We start from the raw sequence: 24,984 nt of genomic DNA on the forward strand, positions 1-24,984 counted from the left end.
TAAAAAGTTTACGTTTTACGTTAAAAGTTTTACGGTTTAACTTTTTTTTTTACAAAAACTTTTTTACACAAAAACGAACGCACCAAGAAATCGCAAACTCGGGAGATGTCTCAGATATATCGTTATCATCATCGACTCGGGGTGAAAAATAAAAAACCAACAACATCAAAACAAAGTGTATCTCGAAATAAAAAATAGGGTTTGGCTCAGATTATCTGATAATCAAAAGGCTGCAAAAGCGGGGTTGCAGGTTTAAAAAACCTACCCTCCGTCGTCCTTGTCGCGCCATCGTCATCAAAATCGACGTTTCTTTTTTCATCATCGCCACCCAATCAACCATATCAAAACCTGCAGATTCAAAAGAACACAAATCAAAACCCACGAAACCCACCGCCACACCACGAAACCCACTGCCACACCACCACACCCACCAAACCCACCGCCACACCCCCACACCCACCGCACATCGGAGCCGTCGGCCTCAAAACCCAACATCGGAGCCATCGACATCAACCACTGCCACACCACCAAACCCACTGCACCAACCTCTGTTGCAACATCATAAACCCACCGAAACCCGAGCCGCTACTCCAACCTACAACCCCAAAATTACTTGTTTTAGAACATCTCTATACGAAAAATCAATACCTACATAACCAAAATTACTTATTTTAGAACATCTTTACACTCCAACATCTTTTTCAATAACCAAATCAATACCCACATAACAATCTTCAAAAATTCAGTAAAATAAAACTAAACATCTTCATTTAATAACTTAAAAATACAAAGTTTCATACCTGGATTCACGAGTCAACTGAAATTTAACAGAAACTATGAACTTGGGTCTTAATCGGAGCCCCACGGTGGTCGGGCGGCAGTGGTGTAATAGAGAGGTGAGCTAGGTGGTTGCCGTGATGGAGGTTAATCGGAGATGGTCGGTGGTAGGTGGTAGTCGGTTGGTTTATGTGACCGGTGGTGGGTGCGGCAGCGAGGTGATCGGAAATCAGAGGTGTCGGCGGTAATGGAGAAGGAGGTGGGAGAGGGGATAAGCGGTGGTGGTCAGTCGGGGTGGGTATGGTCATCATCATCGACGGTTGGTGGGTGGCCGGCGATTACTGTAGAGACAGAGGGGGGGAGTGTTTGGCTGGTGGTTGTCGCCGGAAACACCATCATCATCGGAGAACCGGGGTGGGTACTGGTCATCATCATCATCAGCCAACCACCATCAACTTTACAGGTTTGTGTGTCTCTTGATGGCATAGGGTGAAGACACAAATGAGGAAGAAGACAAAGGGTGAAGATTTTAAAGGAAGAGAGAGACGGTGATATTAAAATGAAGAGAGAGATGGTTAGATTTAAAAGGAAGAGAGAGAGAGAGAGAGAGAGAGTGAGATATAAATGAAGAGAGATGGTGAGATTTGACATTTGGGGTAAATGACCAAACTACCCTTTTTGTTGGCAAAATATGATTGATAAAGAGTGGTTCTCATGGTTCTTACAACTGGAGGTGGTTTCTATTTCAGCGGCTCCCTATATATATATATATATATATAGGGTAGGGTTCCAGCGTGAACAACCTCCTAAGAGTGAACTGCGTGAATATATATGGACCCTTGATTTCCTTTTTAGTTGTTAAGGGTAGGATTGTAATTATATAAAAAATTAGATTTAAATCATTATTTTAATAATTGAATTAAGTTACATCTTTCCTAATTTGAATTCATTATCCACATTATGTTCATTTATTAATAAGATAATTATCAAAACAAACAACAAATCACCAGATTTTAATTTTAATTTTTATTTCAGATTTCATCACCAGAATTCAAATTTTGATTTTTAAGATCCACGTAACCTTCATATTTCAACGGTATACACATGTGTACTTAGATATAAATAGAATAGTACACATGTGTATTCAGCATCTTACATATGTGTGCAGTAATTCACAGGTGTACATCAACATTCAATACAAAAAAATTCCGAGATATCACAGAAACAGACGATATACACATGTGTACATCGCATTAAAAAGAGGGCAAAATTAGAATACACATGTCTACATCGCATTTAAACAAATAGTTATTTTAATAATTGAATTAAGTTACATCTTTCCTAATCCTTGATTTGATTTGTGAGAGATTTATGAAATCAATTTAAGATTGAAATTACACATATACCCTTTTTGTATTTAATTAAATGGAAAAATTAACCAAATAATTACCATCATGCCACTCACTTTAATCTCAAGATCATAAAAATCAAGGGCCCAAATCAGTTCACGCAGTTCACTCTTGGGATTTTGTTCACGTTTGAACCTAATCCTATATATATATATATATATATATAAATGAATTAGTTTAGATAGAATTTAGATCTTTTTTATAAAGAAAGAAAAAATATACATAATTAAATCATAACTAGGGGTATTCGTGGTCGCGCGTTGCACTACATTACAAGCTAGTTTCATTTAGTTATGGTTGCAAGTATTCCTCATGTTAATAACACCCTGTGATTAAATAAGCATGCTAGTTTTAGATCACTATCCCACCTTTGCCTATTCTTTTAGGAGGGCAAGAAGGACGTCTCTAGCAAATCGAGTTTTACTCCACCAGCCCGCCTTTACCTGGTCTTTTCGATGGTGGATCTTAATCTGTGAGTGAACATATGCCCAATGTCAGTATTTGTATTCTATGTTTGTGTAGGTTGTTGTTGTTGTTGGTTTTTTTTTTTTTTTTTTTTTTTGCTTGGAATTAGTATTAACAAATTTAGAAGCGTGGAATTGGGATTAAAAAGCACTTCACTTACATTATGTTTGCTTTCTCCTGCTGCCCGCTAAGCGAGCAAAACCATTCAGTGCAACTTCAGGTATAGATTGACTACATTTGGGGCACGGCGTGTAAGGCCTTCTTTTTGTGCCACAGCCAACAAAATCGACTTGCAGTCGATGAGAATATTTGATCATAGAATCTGCAGAGTGCATCACAAATTTTGTACAGAATTTAATTGGCTTATACTGAAAGATGTTGCAAATAAATCATACCATGCTGGTTTAGTTGTTTCTCTTGCTTTATTTTTTGAGCAACCTTCTTCTTCTTAACTCTATGCATCTTTATGGCAGCTGAAATTCAAGGACTTCTTGCTTTCTGTGGTTGCAGGGGTGTTGTTAGCCACATGAGAACTGAATCCCTGTGAAGAAAACCTACAAAATCTGTTATTTAAGGTTATAAGCAAGTAAAGGAAGGAAAGATAGATGGTCATAGAACAAGTATAGTATAGATTGGTTAACTCTTTAACACTTGTTTCTTATTTTACATTGTGATTATTACATTATGCCAAAAGTGACAGTGGGGTCAAATTTTGTTGATCAACAAACACTTTTTTCAACTGTTTTGTAAATTATTGAATATGTTATATGTTAGATAATGGATGGAAAACGTATTTAGCACTTTCAGCAAAGCGTAGATGTAATCTCTATTCCATAAAGGAATCGATGAACTTTTTAGCAAGTATGTTTATTAATCTTTGTTTAGTTCGTTTCAAGTCCAAATAAGCAATAAGTATACATGCACTAAAAAATCTTACATGCTTCTGGTTTGAAGATAGAAGCTTTACATAGTTGTCAATATCTTTTCAAGCCAATGATCACGGTCAACTTTAGAGCGGAACTCGGTTGCACTCCCTTACAAAAATATGTAAACTTGTTTTTTTTTTAAACTATCATTCTAATATGGTTGAAATACTAAAAGAAGATACATTTTCATAATATCCTCTTCATGTTTAACTTAATCATTATAAAAAAGATTGATCGATTTGTTTAGCTTAGATGTGTACAGTATATGCGTGTCTATGGCTCTGCGTATCTCTGTATTTTTTTGCAAAATCTAATAATGTAAACTTTTTCAAAATAAGTAAAAAAAAAGAAATATCTTGATCATCATAATCTTTCAAGAAAAGAAAAGAAGGCAGATGAAAAAAATGAAACCCATGTTAGGACGAAAGTTAGTTGCATAGTTTAACTAAAGGTGTATTTAAGTTCAAGTGCATACACATCAGAGAAAACTTTTTTAACAGAAGGATAAAACAAATAAATACTCCAGGTCTTAAATAAATAAGTTTGAACAACGAAATTATCCAAATTGAACATCGCAATGGAGACTGCTCTATAAACTTACTTAATTGTAATAGAGAATAACTTACTTGTCTTCCGGCCTAAACCCATCAAAAAGTTGCCGAGGCCACGGCAATGAGTACATGTGGCGGTGATGATTGTTGGCGCCAGAGGCGCTCTTCGGCTGCCGAGCAGCAGTGATCAAAGGAGGTGGTGTTTGGTGTACCTTGGAATATATTCGGCCCATCACTCTAGCAATGGCACCAAAATCACTGTTGGGTCAGTTCCTTCACAACCACATACCACTGTGTAAACGAACCGTAGGTTACTAGAACTTACCCCATTCGTCGGAGATGCACATCAACCGTCGTCTTCAATTGCCAATCACTGATAGCTCGGCTCCTGCAGCCGCCTACAACCATTGAACGCCCTAAGAACCAAACCCTTGACACCTCTTTGTTGCCATTACCGCCATATCCTGTCGCGGTTCCTTGTTCTTGTCTTCAAAACCCTCAATTGTCGTCCAGGACTTATTTTGGCTTTCCAACAACCTACCGCTGCTCATCCAAGTACCTGTAATACAACTACAAACAATAAGTGATGATCTAATCTACTTTAATTGGGGATAATATAAACCTAACAAATAGATTGAAATATGGAAAAGCATCGCGGTTTCGATGTATCAGTCTTATGATTTATGTGTGATTTTCGGTCAACCACTATATGTGAAGACATTTTGTGCATATGAAGAGGAATTCCTTCTCTCAGTTGTTGCTACTGCCAAGAAAAGTTATCGGAGTTAAAAATTATGGAAAAATAGTTTTTTTTAATATAGACTTTAAAGAAATCTGTTTGAGAAGTTAAGTTTAAACCTTACTGCAAATTCAAAGAGTTTTTCTAGAATTCTTTTTGAAAGAAAAAAACTGCTAAAATAAAATTCCAACTTTAAACTTTACGAGACAATTTACATGTTTCTATCTAGAAAGTGTATAACCATTGTTGACACATGAGGTTGCAGGAATGAACATATAAGCATGTTATATATTCTGTTTATTTTTATAAATGCTAACCTTCAAGATCACAGCGACAGCCATATTTTATAATTTACAAATTCGGATGTAACAGATTTAGGTTATATTTCATCGCTAATGGATCAAATCGGTAACATCAAATAATTTTGCTAATGGGTCGATATGTATTGATAACCAAAACACTTTCAACACTAATTACCAAATCATTTAATCCTATGTCTGTAAACATATAATAAAGCTAAAAAGACTAAAACCCTACCCATCTTTTCTGGAAACAACGCGAAACTCTGCTCAAAGTTGTCTCATCTGAGAAATCAAACCAAAAGAACATATTTAAATTACGAAACAAACCAAACACATGGGATAAAAAGGTTAACTAAATTCAAGAGTTTGATAGAGTATAATCGGAAAACATACTCGAGAGGAATAATTATACCTGAAATCGCCACAGGAGCACAGCTGACCCCCACAAACGTCGTCGTAAACCTGATCTTCACCACTGCAGCCTCTGTAACTCTACATCATCGCCATAGCCGGAGTGAAACCCGGCAATTGTAAATATCGAGATCAACATAAACCCAAAACAGAAAAAGTACGGTAATTATTGAGATCAACATAAACCCTAAACAATAAACGTAAAAGAGAAGGAGGGGAATTACCTGTGACCGACCAACGCATCAGTTGTTAACGTATTCAACTCAACAATGACACCGCGATTGGGGATAATTATAATGTTTTGGAGATTTTGGTGGAGCTTTTTGATTTGAGAAACAGGGAGCCAATGATTGGTCAATGACGACGGACACAACGGATTTTCCGCTCCAAAATTTGTAGCGCTCGGCTCCTGAACTCGATACGTCACCACCTGTGAAAGCCATCATTCGATTTAGGGTTCTTTAGTTGTCCCTGTTGTTCATCTTCATTCGATTTAAGGTTTTTTAGTTATCCCTGTTGTTCATCTCTCAATTTGTTGTCTGTACTAAAAGAATAAAATAGGGAAGACAAAAAATAACACCAGGGATCGAACCTCCGTGAGTGGAGCATAATAACCAACACATAACCAAATTACCAGCTGCACAAATATGATTAGATGCAAAAAAAAAATTCATATTTATACACAAAAAAAGGAAAGATAAAAAAAGAGCTAATGAGAATGTGCCACATGTCAAGCGATAGTGTTCACAAACTTCTAAAATTAGTATATAGATAATTAGTATATAGATAACTAGGTTATAACCCGGGAATACTCCCGGGTTGTTAATCTATGTTTCTAAAATAATATATATACATATATATGAATAAATGAAAATTTCATGATGAATAGGGTAGATTAATCGATGATACGAACGTCTGTAGAAGTAAACATTTATAAAATGTAATACTGAGAAAAAACATTTATAAACCCTAATACTAAACACTTTAAGCAGCAACTTCTTCTTTAACTTCTACTTTAACACGTTCAAGACGTCATTCAGGAATTACCTTTCATAATGTAAGAGAACCAACATCTGAAATCTGAAAGATTTTGGGAAAAAAGAATTTCATTAGTCTCTTCAATGTTTTAAAAAATAATATATGATAAAACAAAATAAGAAGCAAAGGAACAATCATTAGCGACGACATTCATTGGAAGTTCAGAAGAAGATGAATATAGTTGTTTGAACGCATTATGCATTTTCTAAACACCAGCAGAAAGCTAAAATAAAACATCATAACACACGGTTATAATTATAGAATCAAAACTTTTATCTTCTAAAAAAATAATTAAAACTAACATAGGTTTATCATCAATGGAAAACATGAAAATACGTAGAAATGATAGTACAATACATGAAAAGTTACTGGAAATTTAAAGAGTGATGAAAAAAATATGACTGAAACATAAGATAGTCATTTTTTGTTATACGACTGTCCCAAACAACTTTGGTGAAGCCATCACCAAGTACAGGGCCCAAATCAGTTTTTTTCCGTCTTACAAACCATAACTTGTTGCCATCAACAATCTTAACAGATTATTTTTAAGGTGGTTGCTCTCCCCACATCATTGAAGCAAAGTCATTAGGTATTTCCTATGAGTTTATTAAAAAATAAAACAAAAGATAAACATCAGCTATATTAAAATATAAATAGTAATTAGAAAACCAATAAACATACCAAAAATAATGGATCATCTTACTCAATCAGCTTTAAAATGAAGGATTGTTGTTACTCTGATCCATATCTGCAATTTAATTATGAACGCTTAAAAAAAATAAAATGGTAAACTATTTATAGAAACATACTCATAATAACGGGAGAAACTTATAAAAGAAAAAAAAGGAACGATTTCAAAAAATTTTAAAAAAAATATTTATTTTTAGAAACACAATCAATATTCCGAAAAAAAACATATCAGACAATAAAAATATACAAATTCTTTAATGGATTGATAATTAATACAATACAAAATTTATTACTAAAAAAAAGACAGTAAAAAAAACTGAGCATAAACGATGAAACCTAAAACTATAAGGGATCAAAAATTAAGAAAACAAAAAACTATCAAAAGAAAATTACCTGTAACATGTTCGACGAAGATTGATAGTCCGGCAGTGGCATAACATTTAGGTTTATTCATGAAAAAATTTAAACCTAAACAAAAGAATCAATAACAACATCACTCAATAAAGACATCCACAAAAAATAATCCCCTCATAACATTCAAATCAGATAATGTAAATCATAAACAACAAAACAAAAAATACATGAAAATTCTTTAAAATTGAGTTAAAATACTTAAAACACATAACAATCTAATATTGTTTACATACCTTCTCTATATGTCTAATGATCTACAAAAAATAAGAACAACAACAAACATTACCAACTGCCGAAACGGTTTTCAACATCAAAAGCTTAACTTTTCTTGAATAAATTGAAGATCGAACAACATAAACAAACAATATTTAACCATCATCATGTAGTTTTACCTTAGATGTTTTTAAAGATTCTTGATTGAATATGCAGATCCAAGTCAATAGGTAGAGAGATATGGAGGTCAGCCATAAATAAATAGAAGTTTCATACCTATTTCAATTAAAAAACATATCAGTAGCAGATGGAGGTCAAAAAACAAAGAAACAACGATGGTGATTAAGTTTGAATCTTAAACCACATATAATCAACAAAGAAATTAAAGGGAAACTATAATGCAAAGATACTATTTTTTTTATTTCTAACCTGATGATAAATGTCGCACTCAGCAAGGTTTCGATTATTTTTCCCCAAAAAATTGGCATGACATATAAATCTAGCCACATAAGAATGAAAGATATACAAAATTAACAATCGGAATCACAAATAATACTGAAATGATTTACTTATGGAATAAGAACCGGAAACAATCGCCGCTGATTACATGTGAAAAAATTATATAAACATTCACGTTACAAATGGGAAAGAACGATCAAGTATATAACATAATAACAATTGGAATAACAAATAATACTAACCTGATTTACACTTGGAATCGTAACAATAAAGGAATCGCCGATTATATGTGAAAAAACCATATAAACAACATTAATAATAAAGATGGGATAAACCAACAAAGATAGATGAAATTAACAATCAAAATAACAGATATCAAAATGATTAATACATACCGATCGATTGTAGAGTTTGAATCGTAGAACAACAATGAAGAAGAAGGAGGAACATTTTGAAAGGAATTGTAAGGAAGAAGGAGGAGGAACATGGTGGCTGATACCTAGGGTTTAGAGAAATGAGGTTATGAAACCTTATATAATATCCATATTGTTAATGGGTTATTATGTGAGACCAAAAAAGTCCGACCCAGTATGCTACCATGCCGTACCAATGGCGGTCCCATGATTTTATGTACAAACTATAAACTTATTGACGGGTTATGATGCACATTTATAATTTACTTTTACTAAAAAATTATTATTAATAAAGCAACAGAAAAATTAGTAAATATATTTAACACAAGTAAGGAAATTTAAATATTTAATTCATATAAAAACAATACGATAGTAATAATAAGGCAATGCAGCTATGAAGGTTAGACAACTAAATCAAGTGAACGAATAAGAGCAACTTGTGCCTGGTGGACCAAATCCACTCCATAAATTGGATTTTTGACAAAATATCGATTCTTGTAATAGAGTATAAAATATTTAAATGGTTTCTTTTTTTTTTCTTTTTTTTTTTTTTGCAAATTAACAATTCTTGTGCACTTAAACTTATATATTGGTGGTGCAATTTGTAGTAGAAGTGTGTTAGTTGCTTATTGCTGGAACTCTGCTGGACATCGTTATGACTTCAATTTTTATGGCAGCACTTCATTGAGACATTTTGTCGAGTAATTGGCGTGCAATTATGTACCAATGGCTTTAGAACGTTGACAAATCTTAAATCTTGGATCAAATCCACCCTTTCCGTGTAATCTTTTCATAGAAATAACACCATTAAATAAAGAATACAACAATTCTTGTATAGCTAATGAAAAAAAAGTACCACATCTAACAGATCAAATTCACAATCAAGTTTATTAACGAAACTAAAAACAATAAGCAAAATCCATACTTTTGTCTTTGCGAAGAGCTCTAAGCTTCTTCGGCGGTAGCCAAGTGGCCAGCGAGCGATGTTATCCTACAACTGTATACATCTTCACGCCGTTAATGGAGGTCGATTTCATAGTACCTCCTTGGTGCAAATGCCTGTCATTCCATAATAAACAAAATAAAGTTCTTTTATTGTGCAACATATACTATTAACAGCAACAAAAAGTCTCTCCAATTTATCACACCATAAAAAGTCTCTCCAATATCTTTCACAACCAACTACTACAACATATATTCAAACACAATATACGAAGTAGGAATAAACTACCTTCAAAACAACTTCCATCACATCCAATATAGAACCGAACCATCCATTGCATCTCTAGGAGGTTTTCCGGACGCCTTTGAAGTGAAAAACTTCTTATCCACGTAGACACTCTTTATAAAATCTCAAACTTTCTCCACATTGCTGTAATAGCGAGCATGCATAAAAAACTAAATTAACATTCTTTCTACTCAAACACTAAATGTAAAAACGTAAAAGTATAAAAGTGCATCACCTGTTATGTAGAAGTCTATGTTCTTGTGGGTCCCAATCTCTTATAAATGTTTCCATTGCACGCTGGAGAAGTAAATTGTAAATATCGTGTGAGTAAATAAATAAATTCCCCCGACTGAAAATAATATTAGATGATATCTGTACCTGATTACTGCCTTCTTTAAGGGCTTCAACTTCTTGTGAAGTAAAATTAGACATTGACACGGATTTAACATGGTGAGTAAACTAACCTCTGCGAAACGCATTGATACAAATTAAAATTGATTAATCAATGTTATAATGTATGCAATTAACATTTCAAACATGACAGCACACACGATAGTGTTATTATAATAATTAAGTTGTGGAGAAAGTGATTAGCAAAAACAATATTAAGTTGTGGAGAAAGTGATTAGCAAAAACAATCTGTAGATAGTTTTCAATTCATATTTTTAGCATTATTTTAACAATTTGACCCATTAAAATAGAACATAACCCAGATCAACCCAATTAACCCAGATCAACCAATTTATAATTAAATGGGTTGAAATAGCAAACATCTATCTTTACCTGTCTATGACATTTTATTCATCAATAATTCTTTCTTCTCTTTTTCTTAAAGATAATTAATTTTGCATCTAAGGCCTGCAAAGAAGAAGAAAAGAATGTGAAACTCATTTTCATTAGAAAAAATAAACTATTTGTAAGAGCCTAAAACTTCTACGGAACTACACAAATTATGATTCCACCCAATAAAGATAAACTTCATTCAATGTGGGGTAATAGCATCATTGCAATTCATCAAATTAAAAACTAAATACAATTTAATGATCTGAAAGAATGCATCAATCCCATTTATTTTTAAGTGATTCTTATTGCTTATATACTCATACAAATAAGAAGTGATTTTATTATTATAAAGCTTCAGGTTTATATAATTATTATAAGCGATGAAAGCGTATGGTCAAATTATTCTTACTTGCTCTTCTACAACACCATCAAGAAAAACACCTAACGTGTTCATACTCTAACCGCCTCTTGTTTAAATTAAAAAGAGCAAATTTACATGCTTTCTCAATACAAGACATGTGTGCTTATATCTGCTAATGAAATAGTAAACATAACCATATTCTAGAGTAAATTCAAGCTAAGCTAACCTTATCATTCACTTCATAGAACTTTAACTTTTCTGTGAATATGCAATCCCCATTGCTAACCTTGAATTGATGAGCTCCAATCTACATCAACACAACATACATATCTTTATTTGTAACATATACATTCAATATTCATCAATTGCCTACACACACATGTTAACATCGGGTCCTACTATTCATCAAAACTTTTGGTTCTAGATGCGGAAAAACAAACCTTTGGACAAAAGTCGCAAAACTGGCCAAACCTCAGCGACAAAAATCGCATTTTACTCTAAACAAAAATAACATACCAGCATCCTCCTATTTCTCTGCCAATGTTGCAGTTGCTCCTGTTGAGTGCGTCTCGGTATAGCAGGGCGTCCGTCACTTTGAAGAGCCCCACTTAAGTTCTTTGCAGCAGTGAAATCATTTTGCTGAAGATTAGTGCAGTCTAACGGTTTACATAATCCAAAATCTGATAGTTTCATGTGGCCGAATTTATCAAGCAGCAAGTTATCAAGTTTAATATCCGTGTCACAGTTAAAAAACATTACATTTCTGATAAAAAAAAAAAACCTGTCACATGTTTGTATGAAGTGAATTAAGGAAAATTGTTATAACCTCTGAATATAGTTATGTTTGTGAATGGATTCGATTGCCAAAACAGTTTCTCCGACATAAAACCAAGCTTCCTCTTCAGTTAATGTATCTTTTCACATAAGTAAAGTCATTATATCTCTACAAAAAAAATTTAGCAAAGTTGGGTAAGCGACACATAAGTTGAAGCCAGAATGATTTACATGTATCATCTAAAACAAATAAATCCTTTGGTATACGTGGTAGTAGAACCTCATCGTCACTGAAGCGTTGCGCTACAAACTTGTCAAATAGCTCTCCTCCAGCGACATATTCCATAACTGTTTTGGAACAAAGTTGACATCAACAATTAGAAAGCAACTTATATGTATAACTATTATAATGTATAGACTATTATAGAAAAATTAAATTACATCTAAAATAAATTTGTAATCAAAGAGCAAGGAACACTAAGAACCCAATTAGTAACATGTGAAATAGTAATCACTTTTGTTGTAGCATTTCATCAAGCACTTGGTGTGCGTCTTAAAACTTTTAAATTGTAAACAAAATACTGGATATCAAACCTAATACTTGTATACATACAATAACCAATGTACAGAAATAATTCATATCCAAAAAAATTTACAAACAACTGTACCGTTTATATATTCTTCAATGGCGAGAGAAGTGTTCATATCCTCATACAATCTACCTTTTGAACTTTGAAGAAAGAAAAACACATTATAAAATATAGGAATTCTGATACAAAACATCAAGATTCAAAGTGAAATCACTCACATTCATTACCTAATCATCAAGATCCAAAGTGAAATCGCTGAATGGTGGAACCGAGGTTGAGGGAGAACTGCGTAGCGGGATTAGGGTTTGGTGATTAGAAATTAGTGTTTGATTGCAAAAAAAAAAGAAAAAAACTCAAATTTAGGAAACGTGAATGGGGAAGATACAATAGGGTTTGAGAGCAAGAAGAAAGGTATAAATCCATATCAAATACAAAATCAACATACCTGGAAGAACTGAGATGTGAGAGAAATTGCAGAAGAGGCAATATGATCTGGAATAGCGTAGCTGAGATGTGAATCTAGGGTTTCAAGTATGATGCGGCGAAGGAGAAGAATGTGGATGTAGAGAAGTTTAGGTTTTTTAGATGCCTTATATACACGGGTTTGGAAAACCCATACATCCGACCCGAAAATTGCCGGATCCCGCGTTCACTTCTTTTTTGGTTTGTGTTTTTAGAATTTTGGTTTGTGTATTGAGAATTGAGATGGATTCCCTCCCAAAATCAAAGTCCACTAAACCAATGCTTGTCACATCATCAAATTGGCTTCACCATCCAAGGACAAATAGCCCAAATCATCTCCTTTATTAATATATATAGATTGTGAGATTTACACTATCATCAACGTTACCATAATATTTTCTAATTAACACAATGAAGACCTATTTTAAAAACTAATTCCACCTCATTTCCTTGTTATTTGTAACACTATCTGTCTCAAAAATCCTAGCCACTTTCCATCTTTATTTTTTTCATTTTTATCCAAGTATCTTAAGATCATCAAGAAGAAAGCAAGGAGCCCTACCTCATTCTTGGATCCATCTTTTATATTTATACCCTCTCTTCATAGGAGGTAGATTTAAAATTATTCTTGCATTTGTTTATCTTTTTTTTAATTTTAATTTTCTTATTTTAGATTATTGCAATTTCATGGCACTTGGGATTTAGATGTAGCTTAGGTTTTGACATAGTTAGTTTTTATTATTGATGATACCGGTATTTACGGGTAAAATATTAAGTAAATACCTATATCGTACAGGTACGGTACCGAACCAGTGTATTCAGTACAGTACTGGTACCCACTTTTTCTGTTTTTCTGTAGCGAACGGGTAACGTGCTCATCCCTAGATAGAATGACATCAAAACTGAAGTAATTGCAATACAAGGGACGTTATGAATCGCGTTTGTATATCATTTGATACCGGAGTAAATTGCTATTGTTTATCATTCAAGTTGATGATAATATGCCTAGATTACGTGATTTTCTAAGTTGTGCTCAAACATGTAGATATCAAGAAATCTTTTCGTGTTTGATACATCCTTATATGATATGTTCAGTTCATAGCATATGCGATGTAGGTTAGATAATTCTTATAGAGGTAACATAGTTATGTTTTGGTAAGCCATACCTACAATTAGTATTTTTGTTTGTTTAATTGTGTACAAATCTTGTGTGTTTATTTGTGCAAACCATTTAAACGAAAACAACTTGACCCGCCCGAAATTTCAAACATTTGGTTTTTAAAAATCTTACCACCGTAAAAAAATGAACCCATAGAAATAAATCATGGATCCGTCACTGTGTTAAAGGAATATATTTATCCTAAAATTTTAAAAAGCTAAGTAATTTTACTTAGATAGCAAATTTGTCTATATTATTATGAGTGTGATACCGGGTAACGTGACACATATGTCTTTATAACTGATAGCGGGACCGATGGCGACTCGTATTTAAACGCAGACCAGAATTGACCTCAATTATTGTTCTTGTGTTGTTTCATCCATCTCCCTCTAAAATAAAAATTATCTTATTCAAAGAAGGGTCCAAAACCGAGACTTTGACTCCACTGCAATAATTTATTCTTTAAATTTCAATCCAAACAATATTGAAATATCATGCTAAATTTGAATTACGTTAAAGGGTGATTCGATTATGTTAAATGAGCTCTTAGAAATACACACCAATTAGTATTTCTGTTTTTCTCACATTGAGTGGAGACTTAAAGGTCATACAACCTAAAATTACTTCCACTCAAACACTAATTGTAGGATTCTCTTATCATCATGCATCACTTAATGCGCGTAAAATGTGTTAGTGGTTTATGAGACGAGACTTTTGGACTTCTCTTAAGAACTCAAGAGTGTTACAATAACCACTTGTAGACTTGATTTCTATCGTTAAGGTTTCCTCGATCAGAGTAGTAAGATTCAACTTAGGTGTCCCCGAAACAACCAAGAGACTTATCGTCCCTGATGAGATTTGCCATGTCATCTCGAATAACATATGAATTAGTGGCGGAGCTAACCCATTAATTTAGAGTTCAAAAAAAAATTATTGTGCAATCATACAATAATAAAAAAAACGACAATAAAAAATTTGTTTTGAGGCTTGGGCTATGTTTATCAGTTGAGTATCTTTCAATTATAGCATACTGTATTTGAGCTTAATTATTATATAAGTTTGGTGTTAAAAGTTTTGGGCTTATAAAATTTTGGAATTTTAATAAATTAAAGTGTCTTATTTTTTAGAGGTATCCACATATTTGTTCAAAGGTATCCTTTATACATACATATATATATATATATATGGGAAGGTTCATTTGAGAAGAAATTTAATGTGAGAAGAAAAAGAAGAAAGGGCATAATAGTAAAATATTATTTCATTTATAACTCACATCATTAATTTTTAACTCTTTAATTAATTAGTTAATTAATCATTAATTATCCTACATATGATCTACAAAACCTACACATATCAAAATTTTCCTACATAAACCCTACACATTATAGAATTTTATCCTACACAGTCCAAATTTATCCTACACACCTCGAAATATATCCTATACAACTCGTAATTTATCCTACACAACTACTAATTTATTCTACACTTTAAATTAAGTTTTTTTTTTTAATTTGGAAAAAGTATATATTTTGAAAAGGAGTTACAAATTTAATTTAGTTAGTTATTAAAGGAGAAGAATACAAATTAATGATTTTTGTAAGTTTACCAATATACCCTTATATTAAAATTAAATGCAAATATTAAATGAAGTAGAATGAAGCATTCTTATTGGTTGAAACTTTTTCTTTTTTCTTCTTACAAAAAAATTCTTCTCATTTGAACCCTCCACTATATATATATATATAGGGGGCTGCTAGAATGAGAACCACCTCGAGTTGTAAGAACCGCGAGAACTACACCCCACGGAGCGCCGTTCGCCATGATTTTTTTTTTACAAGTAGATGTGTGTATTATAAACACAGCCGTAAAAAATCATGGCGAACGGCGCTCCGTGGGGTGTAGTTTTTTACACCACAAGTTTGGTGTTTTTTAATTTTTTTTCTTTTTTCTTTTTATTTCACCAAACTTGTGGTGTAAAAAACTACACCCCACGGAGCGCCGTTCGCCATGATTTTTTACGGCTGTGTTTATAATATACACATCTACTTGTAAAAAAAAATCATGGCGAACGGCGCCACTAACGGATCAATAGCATCTGCTTTACCAAAAAAAAATTGTTGGTGAATACATAATAAACATGTCTCTAGTTTGATGATTTTAGAAAGTGAATCAAATTTGTCTTTTTAAATACGACGTAAAGTTTATATGATCTTATATTATTCTCCCAAAACTCCAAGTCAACTAATAAACTCAAAAGGGATCAATAAGGAAATAAGAAGAAGCTTCAAGGGCGATGAGCATAACCACTATGGATCGAGCCACGTGTTTCACCCTTAATATGTACAAGATGTAAACCTAGAAGACTATGATCGATGCCATAGTAGTGCGATGTATACCACGTTTCAACAATGGATCGACCACACTATCTATTGGACAATTTTTTTAGAACAAAAGAAGTAAAAAGTTCAAGTTGCTTCAATATCAACATGAATGGTACTAAAGGCTTCGAAATATTTAAGTGAAAAACAAAATAAAATATTCATTAGTAAAATCATTTATAAACTCCCGTAAGAATTATTTATAAATAAGATGCATGTTTAAAAAATCAATTTTCTATGAAACATGGGTCAAAGATAAAATCTGCAGGAAATCTTCCGAAAATGGAAGTATTTCAAATGCGAAATTCAGCTTCAAGGCAAAACAAAAATCTCTGTACTCTAAGAAAGAAGAAAAGTAAACTACCATTTTGATTCCTAATGTTTGGTCACTTTTGTTACATTAATCCATATTTGAAAACCTTTTGCATATGTGTCCCTATGATTTCACTTTTATTGCCATTTTGATCCAAAAATGAAGTCAGCTCAGATTTCTCTCAAAAAAATCCTGATTTTTATCCTTTTCCTCAGGGGTAAAATGGTCATTTTTTTATTTTATTTAAAGAAAATAAATACCCCACTTCTTCTACCTATTTCTCTCTGGATCTCTTCTGTATAACAAAACAGCCACCATCCATCTCCACCTCCACCACCGCCACCATCTATCTCTACCTCCACCATTCATGTTGTAGTTCATAACAAACGCCTCAAATTTCTTTGTTCAAGAGTTGAGGATCAAATCCGTAGCCAACTCTTTAGAGACGGGACAATTGAGCCTTTCGAGGCGATCAATGTTGCTTTTCATCTTAAGGACATAAGATGATACCGACTGGGTTTCCTCCATTCGACATGCATGAAGCGCTCCAACCGTTTCGAAACGTTCTACCCTTGCTTGTTGTAGGAACATTTCCTTCAATTGGGTAATCATGTTGTATGCCCCGTGATGTTCAAAATCCTTTTGAATTTCGGGAATCATAGTTCCCAACATGAGGCATGAGGCTTGCGTGGAGTCCTCGGTATACATAACCCAATCGTTATAGGCATCCTCATCATCCATGTGAGGTTCATCGGGACTAGGTGTGACAATTATGCTCTTATAAACACTGTACGATGTAGAACAATATCAAATATCAACGAAACATGGTGTTTTGATCCCAATATTTGTTTATTATGTTTGACAATTTCATATTTCGATTCTTGTTCGATTTCGAGCTCTTAATCACTTTCTGGAAAGTTAAACGCAAACGGTTACGTAAACGTAATCATTTTAACGTGATAAACACTCCGGAACAGTGAAAGCTTAACCACCCTTAGCAACGATAGTACTATAGTTTGGACTCAGCACCTGTTTATTCAGGGGTTGTTAAGGATTACTTACTTTACGTGCTCACTACGGTGAACATGTATCGTGCATACTCTACTCGCAGTCATGTTGGTTAGCTTGTATCATTGTCGATAGCTTACTTGATTCGTCCCTTTACATGTTACATGCTGGTTATGCGTAAACGCTTTATTACTATAGTTATGCAAACTTGTGTACTCACCTTTACATTATTGTATTGACTTTTATTTTAACGTATGTGACAGGTTGATGGATCACTGCTGGAAATGGTTTAGGAATGCTAGAAACCCACCTAAACTTAATTGCAAGTTTTGTTATGTCTTGTTTTGTTGCTTGAGAAACTACTAAATTTCGTTTCGTTTTTGTGAGAATATTTGTTTGATTATATAGGAAATTTGAACCTTATTAAATATTGTCATAATTAGTCGTTATGGATTCTCTCGAGCAACCTATTCGCATCATGCCACATCCCGATGATTCCGCCATCGGTTGGGGTGTGACAGAAGGTGTGAAGCATTGGAAGGTGAAAGACCACTTGGAGGAGCTTTTATCCACCACATCTTCTTCAATCTTCTTCTTCTTGAGTTCTTTGCCACTTCCCTGGCCACAAGAGCTAGTGGTAAGCTTCATATACTCATCTTTACTTCATGTTAAGGTTACGTATAAGTTATACCATCTAAGAACATAAACTTTAAAAGATGATAACATGAAAATCAAACAAAATTTAAGTGAAAACAAGTAATTTTAGTGTTGTTTGATGTATCTTATGAAGTTGTTGATGTTGATCTTGTGATTTTAGTGTCACACCCCGACCGCGTTAAAACAACAAACCGCGGCAGAAACTTCAGGGAGTTTCGTAACAGAATCATTGTTTCACAACACATGGATTGAAGTTTTGTTTTGTTGAATTAAGTTTATTACATTGTATTGAAATCAAAAGCAAAATATGAACAAATTGTCTTTCATTGTTATTGAGTCACTAAGGCCTCGTCCGTTCCTATGTGAGCATGCATCATAATCATCGTCAAACATCATCAAACTATAGTACCTGAAACATATGTGAAAATACGTCAGCATAAAAATGCCGGCGAGTAACTAGGTTTTGTGTGAGTGTTGGATTCATGGCTCGTTTACATGTTACAATACCTCGTTTGACTACAAGAGTCGTTTATCGAAAAACCTTGTTTTGAAAAGAGTTTGGTATAGCAATATGAATAACCAGCTCAAAATAAGTGGTTATAGTTTATAAAATCTTGTTGCCGTGAATCTTAACCCAAAACATTTGTTTAAGTAAACCAAATCATAAATTGTTCTCTTAATAAAACTCGTATGGTTTATATCGTTAGGAAAACCTTATAGTGTAACTTTGTTTTGAAAACATTCGACCATGTGATCTAGATAACGCAACGATATGTAATGTGTTAAAAGCACTTATATATAGGAAGTACCAGTGGCGTATCCATCATGCCTTTAACACATTACACCTGCCCCGTTACCTAATCACTTACCATAACCCAATTGTTTAATAGTTCACTAGTTCCAATTGTTCAAATAGTTCAAGTAGTTCACATAAATCAAATAGTTCCAACGGTTCAAATAGCTCAAATAGTTCACATAGATCAAAAAGTTCCAATGGTTCAAATAGCTCAGGTAGTTCACATAGATCAAATAGTCCCAATAGTTCAAATAGTTCAAGTGGTTCAAATAGTTCTAGTGGTTCAAATAGTTCCAGTGTTTCAAATAGTTCCAGTGGTTCAAATAGTTCAACTAGTTCCAGTGGTTTGTGTTCAAATCGTTGTGTTTAATATAAACCATAGCATTTGTTTAGAAAACTCGAAATCGTTTAGCACATATGAATCACCCCAAAACAGTCGAAAGCAGTAAAATAGGGGAACTATGTACTCACATTGATTTGGAAAGTATCCTCGATCTAATGAACTTAACGAAGCTCAGGCAAACCAAGGAAATTAAGTAGTACTTAGTAATCGAATCGCTAGTTAATAGATTGACACCTAAATCGGAAGATCAGGTAGAATGAGGTCTTGTAAACCAAATGAGCATTGGAACTCATGTGATATGGTTTAACAAAGCCTACATTCTAAATCGGAACCTATCCTAAGTGCTTACGACCCGTTACGACCCATTAAGTAGCTTACGCTACTTTAACGCGTCGTTCGCGCGAAAGCGCATTCGAGACGCCTAACTAGTCCTATGACAAGTATTATATGCCTAAATATGTTGCATAATCAGTTTAAGTGGCAAAAGTTAAGTTACATATGCTTAAAATTCAATTATGCATGAAAAGGGCATTTTGGTCATTTACCTAAGGCATATAAACTACCTATCATACGACTAATTACACTAAGTGACCATAAGGTATAACCTCGGAATGTTATTCCCTATACAACTATGGTCACTAAATGTGTTTGGTCAGATCCTAATGATCGACCAAACAGGTCGGGTTCAAAAGTCTAAGCGGTGGTTTAGACCGCTTGACTTTACAACCCTAAACAAGCACTAGACTAAAAGTGACGAGTTAAACATGTTAAAACATGCTTAACTAAGTTAGAAAACATGTTTTGATATCAAAACAAAGTGTTTTGATACCCAAGGATAGTTTCATCTCAAAATGCGCATAACGGCATTTTGACCGAAACTTTGACTCCTCACTTCGACTAATCAACGTGGTAATCAGTAGGTATAATCACAAGGGACTATAACCATCGTGATTACGCTCACGTTGCAAAGTTCAAACGAACTTTGTATTGACCAAAGACTGGTCAACGCAGAAAGTCAAACACTGTTTGACTTTCATGCTTGAAAAGCATAAAAAGCATGAAAGAATACTCACAAAAGGTCCAAGCAAGGAAGATGTGATCTAAAATACTCAGGTATGAAGCTAAGGCTTCAACTTAGAGTAGATTAGAGCAAATGTGTGAGTTGCAAGAATGAAAAATGGTGGGTATTTATAGATTTCAAAGAACCTTTAGGATCGTTTCTCGTAATTTGTGCTTTAATCCTAGCCATCCAAGTGTTACCCATTGTTTACAAAACATGGGGAACTCAAAAACCATCAAATGGTACCAGAAATCAGGGATCAAAACCATCAAATTCAGCTCAAATGACCAAGTTCAATGCTCCTGTCCAACAATCTACCGCGGGCCGCGTAGACCCAGACAATTTCTTACGCGCCCCTCCTAGAGAAGTGTCACAGAATGTCAGTTTTAGTCCCTGCAAGTCCAAAACTTGGTTTTTGATGCATTTTTGACACGTTTAAGCCCCGTTAACCCCATTTCAAGGCTCTACAATGAAGTTAAAGTATAGGGAACATGAAATATGCTCAAAAACATCTTGGATGTCGGCTCATTTGGCCGTACGGTTGCGTTATTTGGTTAATTACGATGAAAACTCGAACGGACGCAAAAACGATCCAAATTGAGCGACAAATGGTATTTTTGCATTCCAATCACTAAAATAAAATATTTTAATGATTACAAAAATTTTTAGATGTCCGGATAAGTTCAGAACGTAAGATATGCGCGTAAATGCAAACTTATGCATTTTTTGACGCTTTTAGTCCCTGTTTGATCAAAAAGTTTCTTTTCGCATACCAAACCCCTCAAAGCCTATTTCTAAGCTATGTAAAGGATATTTTAGGTATGTTTAACTTATGATCAAGTTACGGAATGATCTTTTCCATATAAATCGGCATAGTTTTGCAGTTTGACGCAAATAGTCCTTACGATCGAATAAACTTGTTTTCGACACACCAAACCATCCAAAACTTATTTCTAAGTTATGTAGAGGTTATTTAAGGTATGTTGAGCCTATGTCGCCATTCTGGAGTGTTTGTTGCGTTAAACTAATTACGTTTACGCATCAGTTCGCGTATAACTTTCTAGAAAGCGATTTAAAGCTCGAAATTGATCAAGAATTGATATGTGCAAATGATACACATATTTATACAAATCCCAAGTATGAAACACAATATTTCATTGGTTTGGCATTTGTATGATGGTCAAAGAGGCACAGATGTCACATTTAGTTAGATCCATCATGTGTAAGCTTGTTAGAAGCTTAGATCTAATAAGTTTAAGCATGTATCTTGAAAGATCCATGAAGAAACTTGATGATGAACTTGAAGGTCTTCAAAGTGAGTATGAAAATGGTTTTAAAATATGTTTTTCATGATCTTAGAACCATTAAACTTATAGATGGTTAATTTTGTGAAAGAAGGTTTCATAAAAGTTTATAAAAAGTTTAACAAGAAGCTTGATTTTGAAAGATCTAAGTGTTTAAAGTGTAGATCTAAAAGGCTACATATTTTCAAGGATATTCAAGTTAATCATAAGACTAAACATGATGATTTTTGTGATTCTTACTTGTGAAATTATTGAAACTTGAATTTTTATGATTTAAAGAAAATAAACACATGTTTTAAAAACATGGGAAACTACCATTTTTAGGGGAAACTATGTCATAATTTTTATAAAATTTTGACACTTAGAAAACTGTATTTTTCCTAGAAACTAAAACACAGTTGTATTAATTTGCTTGCTGTTAAAACATAACGTCAAGAAAACTGAGATGATAAGAACAATATTTGAATGGTGATGATGAACTCGGAGATGGTGGAGATGGAGAAGTGTTTTAATTTGATCCGGTGCTCTACATCGTTTCTAAAGTTATCTTCTTCCATGATTGTAGTTATTTTTGGTAGGGATTGGGGTTTCCAAGATGGGTTTGGAGAGAGAGAGGGAAAATCGCTTGAATTTAGGAACTGGGCGGTTATCTAATTGATTTAAAATACGACCATTGACAAAATTTCCCCTACTCATTTAAAACAATCAATTAATTAAACTCAAATATTACAAGATTGCCATTGATTTAATCTCAACCCTTAAACACACCAATCGGATGGACCAGATCGCTTTCTAGACTTTCTAGGAAAAACACACTTTCCGTGCGAACCCTACTCATTGGACATATATATATATACATATATATATATATATATATATATATATATATATGGGGAATGGTTCAAATGAAAACCACTTTTAACGCGAAAACTCGAAAACTAACTAAAAAGCCTAAAAACACAGCAAATTTTTTTATTAAAAATCGCTAGTTTTTGCATATAAAAAAACTTTTTTCAATTTTTTTTTTATTGTAGTACACATGTGTAGTATTTCACATGTGTACTACAATTTTTTTTTATTCTAAAACGCCATAAAACACTCAGTTCAGGAAAACGCCATAAAACTCAGTTAATTTTTTTTCGAAAAGTATGTCAATAGTATACTCGCTGAAAAGATAAAAAATGCTGAGTTTTATGGTGTAATTTTCTTAGAAAAATAATCACGTATAAAAAGTTGTCGTTTAAATATGATGGGGGGAAATGACATGTGATTAGCATGTGCCCCCTTGTTTGGATCTTCCAATTTTACCCTTCCTGGTAGTTATAAGGTTATCATTATTTACAAAAATGCCACCGCATTATCATAGCCACAAATCACAAAGATCCTATGACTGAAAATCGTTCTCACTGTTCTCACACTTCAAATCATTCTCTCCTGATCCCATTCCTGTATATACATATATGTATATTTGACAATATACACATATGTATAGTTAAAAGATTAACAATATACACATGTGTATAAATCCAAATTAAAAAAAAAACCTTAAAGAAAAAGCTACGATTTATCCAAAAAAAAATTGCATTTTTTTACATTTTTTTTTTTTGGTATTTTTTTGCTTAGGGAAAATGTGTGGTACAGAATGCTTCTTAAGTTTCTCAATTAGCCTACTACTTCTCACATGAACCTTATCATATATATATATATATATATATATATATATATATATATATATATATATATAATTGTTCAAATATTGTCCAAGTCCATGTATTTGTGAGATATATATATTTATATTAATATGTATTTTTATATTTGTCCGTATACCCATTTATGGGTAATTTTGTATACATATATATTTGAGTACTTCTTATGTATTTTTATGTGTATTTTGGTAGTTATACTCATTTGGAGTATTTAGTGTTTTTTCAAGTTCATAACATACCCTAATACGTATAATACACATAATATACATAATTTTTGTGACCACTAAATATATATATATATATATATATATATATATATATATTTCCTAAACACATAAATACTTATATTTGATTTTATCCTTGAAGAAAACCTTATTTTCTTGGTTTGTAAATAGGAAACCTTGGTAAATACTTTTAGATGAATTTTTGGGGAAAAAGTTTTACCAAAACATGTATTTTGCTAAGTGTCAATTTTATAAAAATTTTGACATAGTTTCCCCTAAAAATGGAGGTTTCTCATGTTTTCAAAACATGTGTTTATTTTATTTAAATCATCAAGATTTAAGATCCTACAATTTAACAAACAAAAATAACTAAAATCATCATTTTTAATCTTATGATGAACTTGAATATTCTTAGAAATATGTAGTCTTTCAAATCTACACTTTACATACTTAGATCTTTCAAAAATAAGCATTCTTGTTAAACTTTGACAAACTTTTATGAGACTTTATTTCACAAAATTAACCATCCACAAGTTTAATGGTTCCAAGATCATGAAAAACACACTTTCAAACCATCTTCATACTCACTTTAAAGATCTTTCAAGTTCATCTTCAAGTTTCATCATGGATCTTTCAAGATATATGCTTAAACTTGTTAGATCAAAGCTTCTAACAAGCATACACATGATGGATTTAATTAAAAACAGAATATCAACATCAACAGCTTCACATCATACATCAAAAACTTCATAACAACTTGTTTTTACCTTGATTATGTTAGATTTACATGTCTTCATCTTTTAAAGTTTGGTTTCTTAGATTGTGTAACTTGTACATAACATGAACATGAAGTAAAAATGAGTTTAAGAAGCTTACCACTAGCTCTTATGGCTAGGGAAGTGACGAAGAACAAGATGAAGATGAAAATGATGTAAACAAGGTGGTTAAAAGCTCCTAGTGATGGTCCTTCAACTTCCTTTGCTTGGTACCTTCTTAGATCATCTCCATACACCTTTGTATAGCCTTAGATC

General features: G+C 33.1%; 1 protein-coding gene and 3 long non-coding RNA genes across 19 annotated transcripts; all 4 read right to left on the reverse strand.

The window, feature by feature from the left end:
• Positions 1-466: 466 nt before the first annotated feature.
• Positions 467-8,883, reverse strand: LOC110938792. Of its 16 annotated transcripts, XR_004892977.1 has the most exons (15): positions 8,637-8,883; positions 8,365-8,434; positions 8,115-8,211; positions 7,702-7,776; positions 7,322-7,366; positions 6,628-7,214; positions 6,173-6,217; positions 5,805-6,010; positions 5,582-5,661; positions 5,405-5,451; positions 4,454-4,687; positions 4,204-4,365; positions 3,047-3,214; positions 2,812-2,973; positions 2,363-2,656 (listed from the first exon to the last, which is right to left on the reverse strand). It is a non-coding gene; the product is annotated as an uncharacterized LOC110938792 (long non-coding RNA). The 16 variants fall into 16 exon arrangements; XR_004892972.1 differs by adding an exon at positions 467-595 and having other exon boundaries at positions 2,555-2,656; positions 5,805-7,214; XR_004892969.1 differs by having other exon boundaries at positions 5,805-7,214; positions 8,637-8,646; positions 8,790-8,883.
• A 518-nt stretch (positions 8,884-9,401) lies between these two features.
• Positions 9,402-10,335, reverse strand: LOC110938791. Its single transcript, XR_002591693.1, has 4 exons — positions 10,271-10,335; positions 10,039-10,179; positions 9,733-9,866; positions 9,402-9,593 (listed from the first exon to the last, which is right to left on the reverse strand). It is a non-coding gene; the product is annotated as an uncharacterized LOC110938791 (long non-coding RNA).
• Positions 10,336-10,818: 483 nt separating this feature from the next.
• LOC110938790 lies at positions 10,819-11,910 on the reverse strand. Its single transcript, XM_022180866.2, has 3 exons — positions 11,696-11,910; positions 11,406-11,486; positions 10,819-10,893 (listed from the first exon to the last, which is right to left on the reverse strand). Exons 1-3 carry the CDS (start codon positions 11,870-11,872, stop codon positions 10,840-10,842), a joined length of 312 nt encoding a protein of 103 aa, XP_022036558.1. The 5' UTR covers positions 11,873-11,910; the 3' UTR covers positions 10,819-10,839.
• A 79-nt stretch (positions 11,911-11,989) lies between these two features.
• On the reverse strand, positions 11,990-12,843 carry LOC110938789. The gene is made up of 4 exons (XR_002591692.2): positions 12,771-12,843; positions 12,622-12,683; positions 12,234-12,301; positions 11,990-12,122 (listed from the first exon to the last, which is right to left on the reverse strand). It is a non-coding gene; the product is annotated as an uncharacterized LOC110938789 (long non-coding RNA).
• Positions 12,844-24,984: the final 12,141 nt, after the last annotated feature.

The sequence above is a fragment of the Helianthus annuus genome, chromosome 5 (genome assembly GCF_002127325.2).
Source record: "Helianthus annuus cultivar XRQ/B chromosome 5, HanXRQr2.0-SUNRISE, whole genome shotgun sequence".
Taxonomy (NCBI): domain Eukaryota; kingdom Viridiplantae; phylum Streptophyta; class Magnoliopsida; order Asterales; family Asteraceae; genus Helianthus; species Helianthus annuus.

Excerpts from the sequence above, each read along its gene's own strand:
- LOC110938790 (XM_022180866.2), bottom strand. The coding sequence starts at position 11,872 with ATGAAACTATCAGATTTTGGATTATGTAAACCGTTAGACTGCACTAAT. Across the intron at positions 11,487-11,695 it reads AGAGAAATAGGAGGATGCTG|ATTGGAGCTCATCAATTCAA; the intron begins GTATGTTATTTT and ends GTGTTGATGTAG. Across the intron at positions 10,894-11,405 it reads TCTATGAAGTGAATGATAAG|GCCTTAGATGCAAAATTAAT; the intron begins GTTAGCTTAGCT and ends TCTTCTTTGCAG.